General features: G+C 45.8%; 1 protein-coding gene across 1 annotated transcript in view; it reads left to right on the forward strand.

Moving 5' to 3' along the window:
* The window catches only part of LOC138520570 (E3 ubiquitin-protein ligase TRIM39-like), a 186,851-nt gene that overhangs the window by 55,222 nt on the left and 114,269 nt on the right, over window positions 1–17,360 (forward strand). The window contains exon 4 of the mRNA XM_069632908.1: window positions 9,302–9,383. Coding sequence (XP_069489009.1) covers window positions 9,339–9,383 — 45 coding nt within the window. The 5' untranslated portion in view covers window positions 9,302–9,338. The remainder of the gene's footprint in view (window positions 1–9,301; window positions 9,384–17,360) is intronic.

The raw sequence follows: 17,360 nt of genomic DNA on the forward strand, positions 1-17,360 counted from the left end.
TGTTGGGAGGAGGAAGGGTGGGATCAATAAGCATAGTTAAAGTTTGGGGAACTATGAGGGAGGGGGGAGGGGATGGGCAGATGGTTTGGGATACTAGTTATGAAAAAGTTGAGGTTAAAATGAAAAGCACATAAGCCTTCGACACTACAACAATTAAATACACGGTTAGGTTACACATCCAAGGAAATGGTCATAATCAATGGTTAGATAATGGCTAGACCAGACACTGACAGCTTGAAAATATTGAGCTGGAATGTACGCGGTTTGGGTATCCACATGAAGAAGAGAAAGATAATAGCATACAGAAACAGGCTAGGCCCCAAAATGGTTTTCCTTCAGGAAACACATCTAGGGCCCCAACGAGCTGGACATCTAATCCTGAGTTGGGGGCCACATCAATATTTTACAACCTACTCGAGAAGGGCAAGGGGGGTGGCGATCCTTATTCATAAATCACTTCAATTCAACTGTATACATTCAGAAACAGACCCTGAAGGCAGATACATACTGCTACATGGAACCCTTAGTGAAAGCGAAATAGTCCTCCTTAATGTGTATGGGCCGAACATAGATGACCCAGAATTTTATGCTGGAATATTCGAGAAATTGGCAAACTACCCGACGGCCCATTTAATCTGCGGGGGGGATTTCAACACCATCCTTGATGTGAACCTAGATCGCACGTCAACAAGGTCTAGGACACTCACCAAGGCGGCACAGAAAATACACCTTCACATGTCTGACCTCAACCTGAAAGATGCATGGAGAGCGCTAAATCCGTCCAAAAGGGAATACACATTCTACTCCTCAGTCCATGACATGCACTCAAGAATAGACCTATGGCTGGTTGACAATGAGTTGCTGGGTTGGGTTACAGATACACATATTTACCCCAGGACGTATTCGGATCACTCCCCGATACAGCTAACAATAAAGGTTCCCGGAATCAGGGCATGTAAACCACCATGGAGGTTCAAGCCACTGGCTCTCCAAGATCTCGTCTATAGAAACGCAATGGCTAGTAAAATACAGGAGTATTTTGAGATCAATGAGGGAACGGTGTCTAGTCCAGCAATACTGTGGCAGGCGTTCAAGGTTTGCATCAGAGGCAGCTCTATAGCTGTTGAATGCGGAGTCCTGAGGGACATTAGGGGCAGACTGTCACGACTAGAAACACAGATAGCTACCTTACAAACTCAATATGCACACTCTCCTTCAGCGCAAACAAGCGCTGACATTAAAACCAGACTGGATGAATACAAAGAAGCAGCGGAGCAGGAGATCCGCTATTTCGACAAACCAGTGGCTGCACGAAGGTATGGGGAGGGTGAAAGACCAGGGAGGCTGCTGGCGAGAATGGTAAGGGGTGAGAGAGGCATGACAACGATACCGTGCGTACATCTGCCGGATGGCACAGTGACCACTGAAGATGTTAAGGTGAAAAAGGTATTTTATGATTTCTATAAGAAATTGTACTCCCCTCAATGTGACAGTACTGATGAGAAGATAGACACCTACCTATCCCAAATACCGACAACGCTTCTGGCTGACGCCACCAGGGAGTCCCTCGAGACCCCGATCACAGAGGCAGAGATAGCCGAAGCGATAAAAGCGCTGCCCAACGGGAAAGCCCCAGGCACAGACGGTTTGGGAGCAGAGTTCTACAAAGAATTCAGCGATCTCCTTGTGCCCAGGCTATACACTGTTTGAATAGAGGCCTTGAATAAAGGAGAACTCCCTGAAACAACAAGGGAAGCAGTGATCACACTATTGCTCAAACAGGGAAAACCACCTGAGGAATGTGGGTCGTACAGGCCGTTGTCACTAATGAACACAGATGCGAAGATTTTCGCTAAAATGCTAGCAACCAGACTGTCATCGTTAATGCCGTACATGGTACATGACGACCAGGCAGGGTTTATTATGGGCAGATCCACAGCAACCAACATCAGACGATGCCACAAGATACTAGCAGCAATATCCCCAGAGACCCAAGGAGTAGCGGTCTCACTGGATATGCAAAAAGCGTTCGATACGGTTTTTTGGCCCTTTTTATTTGGGGTGATACGCAACTATGGCTTTGGCCCCAATATCATAAGGTGGATTCATGTTTTATACGCTCACCCCTATGCCAGGATCAGAATCAATGGCGCCTTAACGGAAGTCCTGGAACTGTTGGGAGGCACTCGACAGGGTTGCCCCCTGTCGCCATTACTGTTCGCCCTAGTGATAGAACCGCTGGCTGACATTCTCAGGGCACGTTATAGCGCATACGGAATATGGTTGGAAGGCAGGAGGCAGATCATCACTTTATATGCCGATGATATTTTATTATATCTTAGGAACCCGGACCGCACGCTGGGCAAGGTGCTGGCGGAGGTGAATAAGTTTGGCGGGTATTCTGGATCGAGACTCAACCCTAGTAAATCGGAGGTATTCCCACTCACGAAAAATACAACGAAACCCAGGGACTTATGCGGTCTCATATGGAGCCCCACACATATACTCTATCTGGAAGCATACATAGCGAGGACGGCCCAGCTCACACGAGCGCTAAACTATAATGCATTGTCTGACTCCCTGTGTGCAAAAATGAAGCGCTGGAGTGCCCTTCCTATATCACCAATGGGGAGAATAGCCCTCGTTAAGATGATCATACTGCCAAAACTTTTCTACCTGTTTCACACAGTCCCGGTGTGGTCGGGGCGCACACTGTTTTCCAAGATGAGGAGTGCCTGCACATTGTTCGTCTGGGGCGGGCACCCCAGGCTTAACTGGAATACATTAACTAACACATACCAACGGTGGGGGCTGGCGGCTCCGGATCTGGAGCTATATTACCTCTCGGCGCAGCTTACTATGCTGCATACTGGGCCGCAAACTTTATTGACCCGGGGCCGCCGCCACATGGCCAACAAGCTAGAGAATCAATACTGGCTCTGCATAAGATGCTGGAACCGGCCCCTAAACACCATAATTCCTCAGACCCCACGAAGGTGACAACCACAGCATGGGCTAAGATAGCGGATATATTTGGCAAGGGCAGGCTGTATCATCCGAGTATGCCGATATGGGGGGACCCGCGTTCACCATTCTCTCTCGATGGGGAGGTGGCTATGCACTGGAATTCCAGAGGGATTGCGCAGTGTGGCCAGCTGTTCCGGGATGGGCTATTTGCCACATGGGACGATCTAAAGGAAGTAGTGGGGAACACGAATAGACACAAATGGCAGTACCACCAAATTAAAGACACCATGCAAAGGGCTTACCCCTCCTTTCCGGAAGAACCAGAAATAAATATGGGGCTGGGCTATATGTTCATGAGTGGGACCCAAAAAGTCACAGCTGCTGCACTCTATAAAATCATAACCCAGACACGCCCAGAAGGGGTCCACCAGTCCAGGACCAACTGGGAACTAGACTTGGGGCAACAAATAGAGGACCACGAATGGACGCAAATATGTATGCTGACCAAAAGTATTTCATGCAACTCCAGATATAAGCTTATACACTATAAAATAATACATAGGCTGCATTACACACCTGCAAAGCTTCAGCGAATCTACCCCTCCACCTCGGGATTGTGCCCGAGATGCCATGCCGAGGGCGCAAATATCTACCATATGCTTTGGGAATGTATAAAACTGAAAGAGTACTGGAGGGAGGTCTGTGCTACGCTTGATGAAATGGCGGATCTACCTGTCCTGTGGACACCAAAGCTATGTTTGCTGGGTGTGGTGGGGAAGATGAACCCGTTGTGGCGTAAACTATTAAATTTGAGCTTGCTAATTGCCAAAAGGGCAATATTGTTGAAATGGAAAAGTGTAACCCCCCCAACTAAGGCAGATTGGGAGAAAGACATGTTGTGGACTAATGGCACTGAAGAAATGTATATAGACTCTGTACTACCCATAGCCAGACCCAGAAATATATGGGACCGGTACAAGCAATACCTTGCTGACAAAGCTATAGCGGAAGAATCAGAATCGGAGAATACCTGATTGTGTATCATTATTGAAGTGTAATTACGTTGGAATGGTGAAATGTATGTGATCGGCTTGTGTGCACCAATAAATAAAGTTTAAAAAAAAAAAAAAGTCTAATAATTCTTTACTTAGTCCAGAAATATAGAAGATCTCTATGCATAATGATATTGATGGCTAAGTATCGCTAAGTGGCCCAAACGCGTATCTTATCATGGTTTCCATCAAATCTACATACTGCCACCCATCAGGCTCAAGGTTCTCCATTTTCTTATCTCAAGAAAGCCTGGTTAGGTTTTACACCAGGATTCACAACCCCTAGATTGCCGTGGTCTGTACATTCCTGGCAAATGTAAACAATGTCAGTTTACCCTCAAATTGCCTTTCCTTTAAAGGTCTCACAGATAGGCACAACAATCATCCCGACGTCCTGTCATTTTCTACCTGACCCTGACCACTTACGGGCTGCTTCTTTCATAGGGTAATAGTTGCCCAATCATCATTATATGATCATATTTTGTGAAGGATTTTTTTTTTTTAATTTTCTCAGTAGGCAGTTAATATTACACTCATTACAGGACCATTTTGCCTCTTTTGAAGATTCTGAAATTCTATTTGATTACACTCAACAGCAGGTTTCTCCCCGAGTCTGTGTTTGCATCTTCAGTTTTCATCTTTGCTTTATCCTCCTTGTTCTCCCGTGCATCATGTGTTGTAAAACTTCTTAATAATAGTCCTTTTTCTCTAGGGGCACTGGTGTTTATCCATTGACGCCTTGTGTGACATGTTATTTTTATCATACAAAAAGAAGAGTAGCCCCTCTCCAATTTTTTTAAGTCCCTGGCAGTGTCCTTTCAAAGGAGATGACTATACTCCTCATTGTATCTGTTCCAGAGAGAGCCAAAGCATACTCATAACATCTTATAAGCTTATGTTCCTTCTCCTCCACAACGCCTATTAAAATATAGACTTTTTCCTAATTTAAGTTTAAGTAATTTCAACGGTGTAAAGTATTGAGGTAAACCATTGTTAATTATGAAATGGGTTTGCAGTAAATCTTCAATTGCATTGATTCTCATCTCTCTCTACTAATTAATCATTTATAGTTGCCTTTATTTGGAGAGCTTTTTTGACAGTCTACGGTCTATTCTATATGTCAAACATATACAAAGAAATGTAAAAGAATTTGCAGTTGGTGAAAAGTTGAGGCAATTCATCCTGTGCTTAATTCTCCACGCCAGATATTTACACACTCACTAAGTTTCGCTGGAAAAGACTTGCAAATTGCGCCAGTCAAGCTCCATCTACCCCCTGTTGATAGAATGCATTCAGGCTAGCGTGTTTCTGTGCATCCAAGTGTCATGGTTTTCTTAAGAGACTGACTAGGTTGAAAAGGCCAGTGCCTGCTTGAGAGGTTAATTCATACATTACTTAGAAGAGTGATGCCTGCTTCTTTTGAGCCCATTCCTTCTGCAGACATAAAATATATTTCTTGAAAACCCAATTCCTTGGTAGCCACACCTCCTCAAAGAGGGTTAGCAAAAACCTTTTTTATGCAAAAGAACCAAACAGGCCTGAAGAAGAGAACCACGTGCTCTTGAAAAATAGCCGGCAAATGTATGGAGTTGGCTTAGTTGGTACCATCTCTGAAGCATTCTGCATTTTTTGAAATCATAAATAAAATGTTAAAAAAATAAATACAACCTGCACTGTCCGTTTGGTTAGCACAGTATTGCAACATCTATTTTAATGTGACAAGGAGTACCTGGTTGATGACATTAGCTATTCAATCCTGCACATATATCCTCCCTTTTCAGTGCTGAACAACTGTAGTTATAGGTAAGTAACTATCTTGTTTTTCGAAAGGCCACTGTGTAATGAATGATGGACAAATGAATGGTAGCAGTTAAATAAATGAGACATAAAACCCCAATTCAATTGGAATCAAACTTTGAATAGTCTGTATACAGTGTGTATTTTTGGTAGCATTTATGTTGCACACATCTGGCACAGAATGCAACAGAATGTCTTATTCACTCAACACATTGATATACATATCAGTGCAGGGTTTCATTGACAGGTAAGGCCTTTACAAAACTCTAGAACAAGAAGTACTCAGTGTTATAATGAATCATAGAAGGGGGCAATAGGAGAGAGTTGGGACTGTGTCGAATTTAGGGAGTTTGTCATCTTTCCCCAAGGGGAAGCCACCCCCTTTGGGACTAGGGAGGTTAGCCTGCTATGCTGTTAACTCTAGGGGACAGGGTAAGCAGGATCCCTCTGGTGGTGACTCCACTTAGGGGACAGAAAAACCCCAGAGAGGACCATCCCAACCACCCAGACACTAACACCTTAATGGGCTATGTAGGAGCTAAGGTGCATCAGAATCCTCTAACCCCTTTTCCAATGGCTGACTCGGCTTCTAACCCAAACCTTAGCCAGTACTCACCAATGACAGCGGACAGCAGAAAGACAAAAGGATCAGCCTCCAGGGCGAGCACCATTAAAGGAGCCAATCAGAAGGGGGATTCTATGAAGCCTGCAGAGTTCAATTGCTCTGGCACACACATTGAAAAGGTATAGCTGGTAGAGAGAGAATGCCAGATGCGGTGTCCCGGATGGCGGCGTGCATTACGCAAGGGCAACCAGATTCCTCAAACGAGTAACAACGACCATCCGATGTGCTCATGAGTACGGCATACCCCGTAAGGCTCAGGCAAAGCCCAGAGCAGAAGCAAGTGTTAAAGGCGAGTCATCACCGTCAGACGCGTAAGTGGCTCTGTGGGAAGAGGAGAGCCAGATGGTCTACACACCCCTCCTAGGGATCACCGGTCACCAGGAACAGGCACTCTGTGGCTTCAGAGGAATGGGAGCAGGGCGGCAAGGTGAGAGAGAAAGGGACCTCCGAGTGTAGGAAAAGGGCCCGAAGCAGGAGCGACCGGAACAGTGCCAGACACCCCAGAGTGGGGAGCAAGAGAACCCTGGAGCAGGGAGAGAATGGTAAAGTCCCAGAGTTGGAAGTAAAAGAGCGAGAACCCCCATATTGGGGACAGAACAGGGGAACCCCAGAGTGGAGACTAAGGCATAGAGAACCCCCAGAGTGAGGAGAGAGCAGAGAAGCCCGGAAATGGGAAGTAAACATGAGGCAAACCCTGGAGTGGGAAAGGAACAGCTGTGATTAATCCAATTGAGTTATCATTGATCTCCTGGCAGTAACCTCCTCCGATGTGGCCAGCAGACAGCAGCCGCCACCTGATCCTGACTATGGGGGCCACTATATGAGGGAGGAGACAGCCTCCAGGGAGATGTCATGGTTTTATCGGATGAGACATGGTATCCCCATTTTCCAGTGAAGAGGACCACTTTATCCCATTACCCTCATGGCATATTGCCATACATCTACACCCCTTTTAGGGAAAATAGAGAAACCTTTCCCAACATTCTATAGATCAAACTTCCATCCCTGTTCTAAAATGTGAAAGCTCCAAGACCGTCTTTTCCAGTTCAAATTATTCACCATATAGAAGTGATTTATCTTTCAGAATTGCTGAAAGTGATTTTCCAAGTAATCTACATCACCTGACACCAATGGACTCCTTTTCCCACAATCTCCCAAATACTGGGAGAAGGAATATGGAAAGAGCAATGCAGAACGAAAAGATCCACAAGCTGACTGAGCGTTCTAGTTGTTATAACTTTGAACAATTCTATAAGAAATGACTAGTGTTTCAGAGGCAACAGAGAAGTTTGCCTGGTGCATTGTTCTGGATGTTACCTAAAAATGTTGCACAGTGCCCACTGGGTGGCATCTAGAACAGTGCACACTTCTCTAGAAGCAGCTATTCCAATGGGGCTGTCCGAAACTGGCAACATTGCTCCATGTGAGGCCTATGGGATTGGAGACAGGCATAATTCCAGATCATCTCACTAGTGATGCACACTGTAAAAGCGCAACTATATCTGCCTCTCTCTCTCTTCCTTTCTCTATCTCTTTCTCTCGCTCTCTCTTTTGTACTCACAATATCTTTCCCCAGTCTATCTTTCTACCTCTCTGTCTACCTTGTTATACCTCTTGAACTATACAAAGAGTCGCGAAGGACCACTGAGCACTGAGAGAGGCATGAAGCTGGGAATGGTGCAGCACGAAACAAACAAGGTTCTTTCAGGAGAGATCCAAAAATGTCATTGTTTTAAGATATTTATTCTTTGCAGCCTGTAATTGTAGCAAGGTGGCTGGCTTATTTTTCACAAAAGTAATCATTTCACTAGCAAAGTAATCCTATCATAAAAAGCCTGTCACGTTTATTTTTCAAAAAAGTAATCATTTCACTAGCAAAGTAATCCTATCATAAAAAGCCTGTCACATTTACAACTCTGGGGGTGAAAACTGCAGAAGGGAAGATCTGTATCGCTCCTTAGCCCCTATGTCCAGCATGTTTCCAGGCAGATCATGCAGTAATCTGGAACTGGGCACAGAAGCCTGTTGTTGCCGAAGGCTTGACTTAGTCTTTTTTGGCTCTCTGAACCTCAGTCCCTGCCACCACCGCTGGCTGATGAGAAGGGTCACTTATTAGGGCTTCCTTGGCGTCGCGAGGATGCCTTATGCGTGCTCCCATTCCCCCCTGCTATCAAGCATGGCATCAGTAATGCAGAGACAGAGTATCCCAGCACTCTGGCAGTCAGTGAATGCCAGTATTGGCTGCCTCTGCTCTGGATGGGCAGGTAATCACTTGCAGCCTTTAGGACAGTAGGTGTCACTTGCTAGTTGTTCCGATGTTGATGCCATCGATTGCTAGCGCATCCCCACCTGCCTCTACCACGTTCTGCGGAGGGTATTACCTAATGCCGTTTCAACAGTAAATGGGCAGGAGGGTAGAGTTTCGTAGTAAGTTTCCAGGCAGGACTTGACTTCCAATATTTAGGTTTAAGATCCTGTTTGTTTGCTTTATCAAGGCTTGATATGTCAGCCATAAATTATGGGACCCCTTAACAGCATGTTGCTGCTAATTTGAGGTACTGACTATATCCATAAAATGATGGCCACTGTTCCACTTGTGATTTTGTTTGTACTTTTCCAAACTGGATGCCAATGCATCGTGATTTGGGCTAAATCCAGTAGTTCAGTGACTGGCATCCAAGGTCTGTGTGAAAATCCGATTTCATTGCCATGTGTCTTTGTAATTCAGATAGACTTCAGGGGGTTCTGGATTGGTGGATGCCCCTTTTGGCCCATGCTGTTCTTTCGTAGAGAGCGGGCTGTGTTATGGAAGTGAACAGCTTCCATTTAATAAGCTCCCCCTCTATGCTCTCCTTTACAGGTGGACCGCATTATCATCTGTGTATTCCTGGAGAAGGATGAAGAGATTTATGGCAAGAAAATGCTGGAATATTTCCCTACAGGTATGTGCAGCTGCTAAGGCAGCGGGGTTTGCAGTGCGCGCTCCACCCCCAAAGGGTGACCTTAAGCCAGAGGGGTTCATCCCCAATCAAGACTGTGCCCACAGTGTGTGTGTGTGTGTGGTGTGAAAGAGACTAGAGGGGCTCATGGCCCACCATGTCTGGCCCCAACGCGTGTTCTAACACAGACAGACAATACTAACAGAAGGCCCTGCTCTCAATAGCCCTGTGCTAACACAGGGGAAATCCTGATCCCTTGATTGCAGGAGGTCTGGCCAGCCAGGACCTCTCTGTCTCTTTACTGGCTGACAAATTGGCAGGTGTTATACATGGATTAGTTCCAAATAAACAACAAGGCATTGATCCAGAACATGTCATTTGCTTAGATTTGCAAGCAAATAGTGATTTAGCAAATCACATTAACATATCCTTGCTCGTGGCCCGCATCAGTGCTGAAAAAACGTTTTGACTGCATACGGTTGGATTTTTCTTGAGCTTTATAATGGGAAGTGGATTAGCAGATCACTTCTTTTAGGCAGCATTTATGTATTTACAGCCGAGGGCATGTTATTTAGCAATCATGGTCATTCTTGGAACGAGAGCCATATAGTGTACCCACACACGCATTCACTCTTCTCCCTCTCGCCTTTCTTATTTCTCAAATACTCGCTAATGCAGTTATATCATACTTGTTCTTGACTGGTTTTAGCAGTGGACAATATGTGATGTACGACTGCCATCCTAAAACTGCTTATCTTTTCAAGGCGGGTGTGGAAGTGATCTCTCCTTGAAAGGTCACGTAGCTCTGCCTACCCATCAGCTTTCAGTCCTCTGTAAATGCTCCCTGCGTAAGCCGACATGACTAGCTGCTAGGATTTCTTCTCTTGCATTTATTCCACTGTTCTTGTAATTTTCATACAGGTCCCGTGAATTTCATGGAACCGTCTTCTCCACACAGTTCCTCTGCATCCTCGCTTATGCTACCGGTTCCTGTGCACAACTTCAATCTCCAATTCTGTTTAGCTGACTTTCACAGTTAGAGTGTGTAGAGCTTTTATTATTATTAAAGTCATTCACTTTCAGTGTAGGCCCTGCAAAATCCACATTTTCCCTCTCCGTCCACCTCTAGAGTTCCAGGACTTCATCTTGAGGAAGCAACACAGAGAGAAGACAGTAAGCCTCTCTTTGCACAAGCATGGTAGCCAGGAAACCTGTTCTTCCTGGGCAAGCTTCATTGCTTGGAAGTACACATGCATCTCTCCCTCCTCTTTGCTATCAAGACTTTTCCCCAGGAGCCTTTGCAGCCTAGAAAAGGGGCCTCACCTGAGATATCAATGTGACCAAAGCGTACTACAGCAGCACTTATCATGGAGCTTCCTCAATGTGCCCTTGAGGCATTCACTTACAAGAGAGAGCTCTGAGCTGTTCTCTGGGTCTAAAGATACCTCCTCCCATCTTAAGGTGCACCCTACGTGGCCAAAAGACGCTAAGGATACCAAAGTCCACTAAGAACAATACCAGGACTGTTGTTGTGGACTATAAAAGCCACATCTCTCCAGGGCTGAAATCTCTGCACTGGCTCCCAGTGGCTGCGAAGATTAAGTTGAAATCCCTCTGCATTGTTCACAAGGCCTTCTGGGGCCTGGGGCCTCAATAACTGCACCGCTTTCTTCCTAAATATCCTCCTTCTCGAGCTCTTGGCTCATCCGCCTCCAACTCCCTCTGGGTCAGTCGCTTCTCCAAGCAACGAGTTGGTGGTAGATCTCTTTCTTTGGCTGGGGCCTCCGTCTGGAACAGCCTCCCTATCTCCCTGAAACTTGAGGAGAACCATCTCCGGTTCTGGAAGCACCTCAAAACCTTCCTCTTTGCTTCTGCCTTCTCTCCTCCTCTCCCCTGCTGAACTCCTGGCTGAAACTCCCTCTGGGTCAGTCGCTTCTCCAAGCAACAAGTTGGTGGTAGATCTCTTTCTTCAGCTGGGGCCTCCCTCTGGAACAGCCTCCATGCCTCACGAAACTTGAGGAGAACCATCTCCGGTTCTGAAAGCCCCTCAAAACCTTCCTCTTTGCTTCTGCCCTCTCTCCTCCTCTCCCCTGCTGAACTCCTGGCTGAAACTGTTACGGTTACCTGGCCACTCTCTGATTTCGGTCCCAGGTCCTCCCCCCCCAGTTAAACACCTGCACTGCCTGCCTTGGGGACTGTTCTCTGTATCCCTACAGTCCCCCACCACCACTTGACACCTGATGTCTGCACTTACCCTTGCACTTGCCACCAGCTGGCCCTACTTATGTCATAGTTTTATTGTTTCTTTTAACCATGTACTGCACTGTCCCCATCCCCCTCCAAATCCGCACTTTTCCTCTTCCCCTGCACTTGCGCGATCTGAATAACACCTGGCCTAGTAGGATCGTTTCTCTGTCTTCCCTCTGTTCCCCCTCCCTTGCCACATCGTGCTTTGAAACACTTGTGTATAGGCGCGTTATAAATGCCCTATCATATCATATCATACATAAGCTGTCAGTCAAATTAGTGGTATCCGTATAGACATTTGGACCCAGCCACACATACCAGCAGGAGACGCAGGTATTTATTCTACAAGCATTTGCCCTAATTCAGGTGCATCCTATTAACAATATGTCTGAGACAACTTGCTTCAATTAAAGCTACACAAAAAGGCTCAGACTCTCTCCTACCTGTTAGCGGGCTCTGCCACTATGCCAGCCACTTTGATTGGTGCTTTCAGCTTAACAGATGATACAATGGTACAGCCGGCTTACCAGAGCAGAGCATTCTATGGTATAGCAGATTTTGGTTTGTTCGGTACACACCTTTCTGGCAGTGAGGGTGTTGGACACTCGTAGGTTTCCTCGTGCAACTCAAATACTAATATGATTTTATAATACTCTGGCCTCTGCCACAACTCCAGACATCCCTAGGTGTTTGCCATATTATGACCCCTCCATTGGGAAGATTGCAGGCGAATTATGTTAACTTTCTAAAATTTCAGATTTAGTCACTCCTCACCCTGGGTACACTCCCAATGTTCCCCACTTCTGGTGGCTGGTCCTGTGGTTCCCTCCCCAAAGATTCTCATCACTCACATACAAACAAACTATTTATAAGATTGCAGAGATTTTATGCACTGATATTTCTTGAGTTACTAGTTGTTCATTATGTTCCATCTCCATTCATTGAAGCACAGTTGTTGTATACATTTCATAATTTCATAGCCACAGATATCAGAAAAGACCAGTTCCAAAATATGATAGCACAACTCCAACCTTGCATCCCATTTGAGGCCCAAGCTCCACTACCTCCCCCTGTCGCACAGCCACTTTGTCCAGCATTGTATTGTGGGCTGTACATCTACAACCTCAGACCTTTCTACTCAAATTAGCTCAGTTGAAAGAGTCACTTAGGACAAAGGACAGGTGAAAATCATGTGGCACAGCCATTTTAGAGTGTATGATAGTCTAATTGACATTAAGTGGTAAAATGCAAAGGTGCACAAGACTATAAAAAAAACTATAAACCACCATCCAATCCTGGACACATCATGCAAATAACCACAAAGTTACTTAAAACAAAGTTACAGGTGCAACTGGTGGGTTGCCGCCGGCCCCGTAACACAAGATCCACCACCTGACTTCCCGGTGCCACCTGGACATTACAAGTCCCGGCGGAGCGGGAAGCGAGGCGGCAGATCTTGCAAGTCACCATTCCCATGAGTACCTGAGCTTGCATGGCAACTCTGCCTGCCAGGGACGCTCTGCCCTGCTGGGAGCATCAGCCCCGGCAGGGTGACTCATAGTGTGGTGGTCCGGAAACAAGGGTGCCAGTAACCTTACCGGCACCCTTGTTTCTGGACCGCCACACTTGTAATGAGGCCTAATGTGTTCTTACTGCACTTCACAGAAGGTGATGTGGTCAGGAATAATAAACCAAGAACTTTACTAGGGAGAACAGAGTTCTCCTGCATTGATAGCCATAAGGACTGATCAGTGCCCCAAAAATAGATGACCGTAGCAAGGTAAGTGGAGCAAAAAGGTTTAAGTGAAAACCGTATGGTTGATGGTACAGAAAGGAAGCCAAAAACATGCGGTTTTCACACTGTGTGGCATAACTCAAGAATAATGCATTGGAATAATTAAATAATGGAGGTATTCTGAAGTATAAGAAGAATGAATGTGCTGAACTCAGATAAATAAGCTTTCTAATGACAATAAGGAGGTACAAGAAGTTTAAAAAAACAGGAAGGTTCTTTATAAAATTCGAATGAAAAGATATGGAGAAAGGAAATTGAAGGACATTCTGAAGAGCCCTGAAGACGATCACTTATGGTCCACACTTATGATAGTGGCCTAAGAGTGAGACACGTAGACATTTATTAAAGTGGAATTTTGTAGAGATGTAACCAAGGACATTAATATTGTTTTTTCCATCCTGCCAAGAGTGAGACTCTTTTTCTCCCACTCTTGGACATGAATGTGGGTAATTCCTTTCAATGTCAATGTGTTCTATGGGCTATGGGGTCTTTTACTCCATAGGGTCTCATATGTTTTATTATGTGTGTTACACCGCACCCTCCGTGCCGTAACACTGGGGAGTCCTAGAGGATCCCCACCATAGACTCCATACCCTGGGACTGACTACTGTCTCCCAGGGCATGTAAAGTCACTATTGGCTTTACTAGACCTAAATTTACTAACAGAACTAGTACAAACCATCCTATTGTGGACGTACTAGTAGGGGTAATTAGATTACTCCTGGGTCTGTTATTCGAGGGGGCACTGTCCCGTCCCCCCTCGTCGAGTTTTGGCTGGTGGCAGTGGAAACTACTTGTTATATTCGACCCCGAATATAACCCTATGGGATTCTTCCCATTGTTGGAGGTTAATACTATTTCTAACATACCACCGGTTTATTTATCTTAAATAAATCTATCGGTTGGTATTTTCTGCCAGAACTCGGTTTGTAAAATGGCGTCTGTGTTCGTCTCTGTGACTCCTAAACCAAAGGTTGAGCCCTTTGTTCCACTTTTGGTGGCCCTCTGCACAGAGGCCCTCCAAAGTGGTGCCATTCTGTCGTGATTGGCTGATGTGATTGGCCCAAGTGGTGAGCCACCCCGCTCACCACTTAGCGTGTTTTGATTGACAGCTAGGCTGAATGAATGTGGGTTTTTCTGCATAAAAGCAGGGCTTTTGGGACTGGATCTTCAGAAGTCGCCACAGGACCTAAGATTCTGACGAGGGTAAAGCTGAGCCGACCTACAACGACGACACCTCCGGTGGAGCCCTGCTGAACCGACTCACCACTTCCCGACGACAGAGGAGATCTCCCCGCCGGAGAGTCTCTTCCCCTGACTGGTGGGAACAACCAGTCCCCTTTGCTTTTTCTTCGTTCCAGGGCGTAGTGGTCGAATTGCCCGTGCTGAGCACCCCGGCAACAAGATAGCCACTAACCCTGTACCGCGGCCAAAAGGCGGTGCCTTGTGATGCAGCACTCCGCGGCTGGTCTCTTCCCTGGTGGTGCAACGATCTTCAACTTTCCTTCGATGACGAGAGCATCTCTTCTCTTGGCAAAGCCCCGACGTGCATCCACCACCAGGAACAACTGCCCCCGCCGGAGCTGTCTCTCACATACAAGGTACCGTGTCCGCCTGGCTTCCCTTGTGTCGGTTAGCGTGGGGTGTCTTAATCCTCGCCTATCCATTGGGTCGCCTCCAAGCCTTCTTAACTTTCTGTTCTGAACTGGTCCAAACCTTTCTGTGACAATTTGCGCCAAAGACTCAAAGTGCAGTTCCGCTGTGATACTTTTTGGAACATTCTGCCTTGCCTCTCTCCGAGTGGGCCTGGCCTCTGAACTTTGTGATCTACAGTAGACCCTGCCTTATTTGCCTTGCATTTGTTCGTAAAAGTGTTGGTACTGAGTTGGTTTCATAGCCTGCCTTTTTCTCTCCCGTCCTAACGAATACTAGAGTACCATCTAGGTTAAAGCATTCACCTCTGTCTGCAAATAAGTGGTGCCATTGAACCTAGACTTGTCGAACTATTGTTAGGGGGATTGATTTACTTATAGTAATTGTGAGTGAAGTTGTTTACCGTATTAGTGCCAGTGTGTTTTTCATAGATGTGTTTTTATAAATAAATAACTATATATCTTTACACCGAAGCTCTGTTCCGTGTTTGCTTGTTCTACTGTGTAGATTGCCCTATTTTGTATACTCCACATACTGCCTAACTCTTCTTGAGGGAAGTCTGACTGCTCAGCCACAGCTACCAAGTGAATCTGTGTGGTACAGACTGCTACCAAGTGGGTTTACTGCCAAACACCTGTAGTCCTAAATCTTTTGCAGTGGTCCCAGAGGGAACTGCACAGGTTTCCGCCTAACACTGGTGTACAGCGGTGGGATTTGTATCGAGTATACCGTTTAGAGTGCTTTTTAACACTTTAGGATAACTAACCACAAAGCTTAGCACTAAAAGCAACTTTCAAAAACATGTCTACTATGGAAGTTTACAGTCAAGAATCCTTGTCAGGTGAAATTACTGAGAGTTTGCGAGCCCTCTGTAGACAAGAGAATCTTCCTGTAAGAGGCAAGCAACTAGAACTGATAGCGAGATTGCTGGCAAACCAAAGTCTGGGTACTGGTTCAGAGGAACCAACTTCTCCAGCAAACGTAGATAACAGTAATGGTGTTGATCTAAATCAAAGTTCTGATGATAGTGATGAAGAGGCTGAAGAGGAGGGAGAGGCTAACAAAACTGTCTCCCCTGCCCCTCTGTCTGCCTTACCAGCTGTACCTACAGGGCCTATAACAGGTCCCACACTAAGTCCTAAAAATCCTTGAACTAGAAAAAATGAAAATAGACTTGGAATTCAGAAGGATTACTGCTCAAACTGAACAGAAACACCAAGAAATGCAACACATTCTTAGGCTCCGAGAAATGGAGCTCAAGCATGAGTTAGAAATGAAAAAGTTGTCTGTCGAAACTGCTTCTGTCTCTGGCTCCTCTAGAAGCTCCAGTCCCAAAAGACCCCGGATGCCGAAGGAATTAATTGGTATGTATGAACCAAAGTTGGATGTGTTGGATTGGCTGAGTTTGTTTGAGTACAATCATGGGCTCCAGAACATCACAGGTAATGATCTGCTTACCTGGTTGTTCTCTAGGCTCCCCCCTGTTGCAACTGATGTGGTAATGGAGTTGGGGGAGGAGGATAGGAAAGAGTACGAAAGTGTGAAACTAGCTTTAATAGCTAGATTTGGGAAGACCCCTTCCAGTATCTTAAGAGGTTTAGAACCCTCAAAAAGCATGATGGTACCCTTTGGGCTACCTGGGTGAGTGAAGGGTTGAAAAACGTAGAGGGATGGATTAAGGGTTACAAAGTGAATACTTATGAGGGTATGAAGAATCTTTTTATGTTGGAGTCTATTTATGATGCCTGTTCTCCTGAGCTCAGACAGCACTTGGCTGATTCGAAGGAATTGGATTCCAGGAAGCTAGCTAATGCTGCTGACTTGTGGGTTGCCAACAGGGCTACTCATAAGGATTCTGGGGCAACTCAGAAAAAGGATGAGGGAAAACAGCCTAAGAAAGACTCAAAAGAGAATTCGAATAACTCTAATTCCAAAGAGGGCCCCAAACAAAACCAGAAGGGTAAGCCACAAGGAAAACCGCAGCAGAATAGTGTGTCTTCTGGTGCCAAACCGGAAGGAGGCCAGAACAAGCCACCATTCCAGAAAGCATCTGTGGCTCGTCTGACCACGTGAAAGGAGATCCCAGATGTAAGGGTAAACCTTCAGGGGTCCAGCTTGTCTCCTTAGCCTTCGCTCCAGAGGAGGAAGTCCAAATGGCAAGTGGAAACTTTCTACTGCTGGCTGATGAACCCATTGGAGTCTCAGCCAGTGTTTCTTTAGTATCTCTGGGGTTGTGGGAACAACAGAATTTAGATGTCTATAATTCTATCCCCGATAATACTAAA

This window comes from Ambystoma mexicanum, chromosome 13 (genome assembly GCF_040938575.1).
Source record: "Ambystoma mexicanum isolate Mex_15411 chromosome 13, UKY_AmexF1_1, whole genome shotgun sequence".
NCBI classification, from domain to species: domain Eukaryota; kingdom Metazoa; phylum Chordata; class Amphibia; order Caudata; family Ambystomatidae; genus Ambystoma; species Ambystoma mexicanum.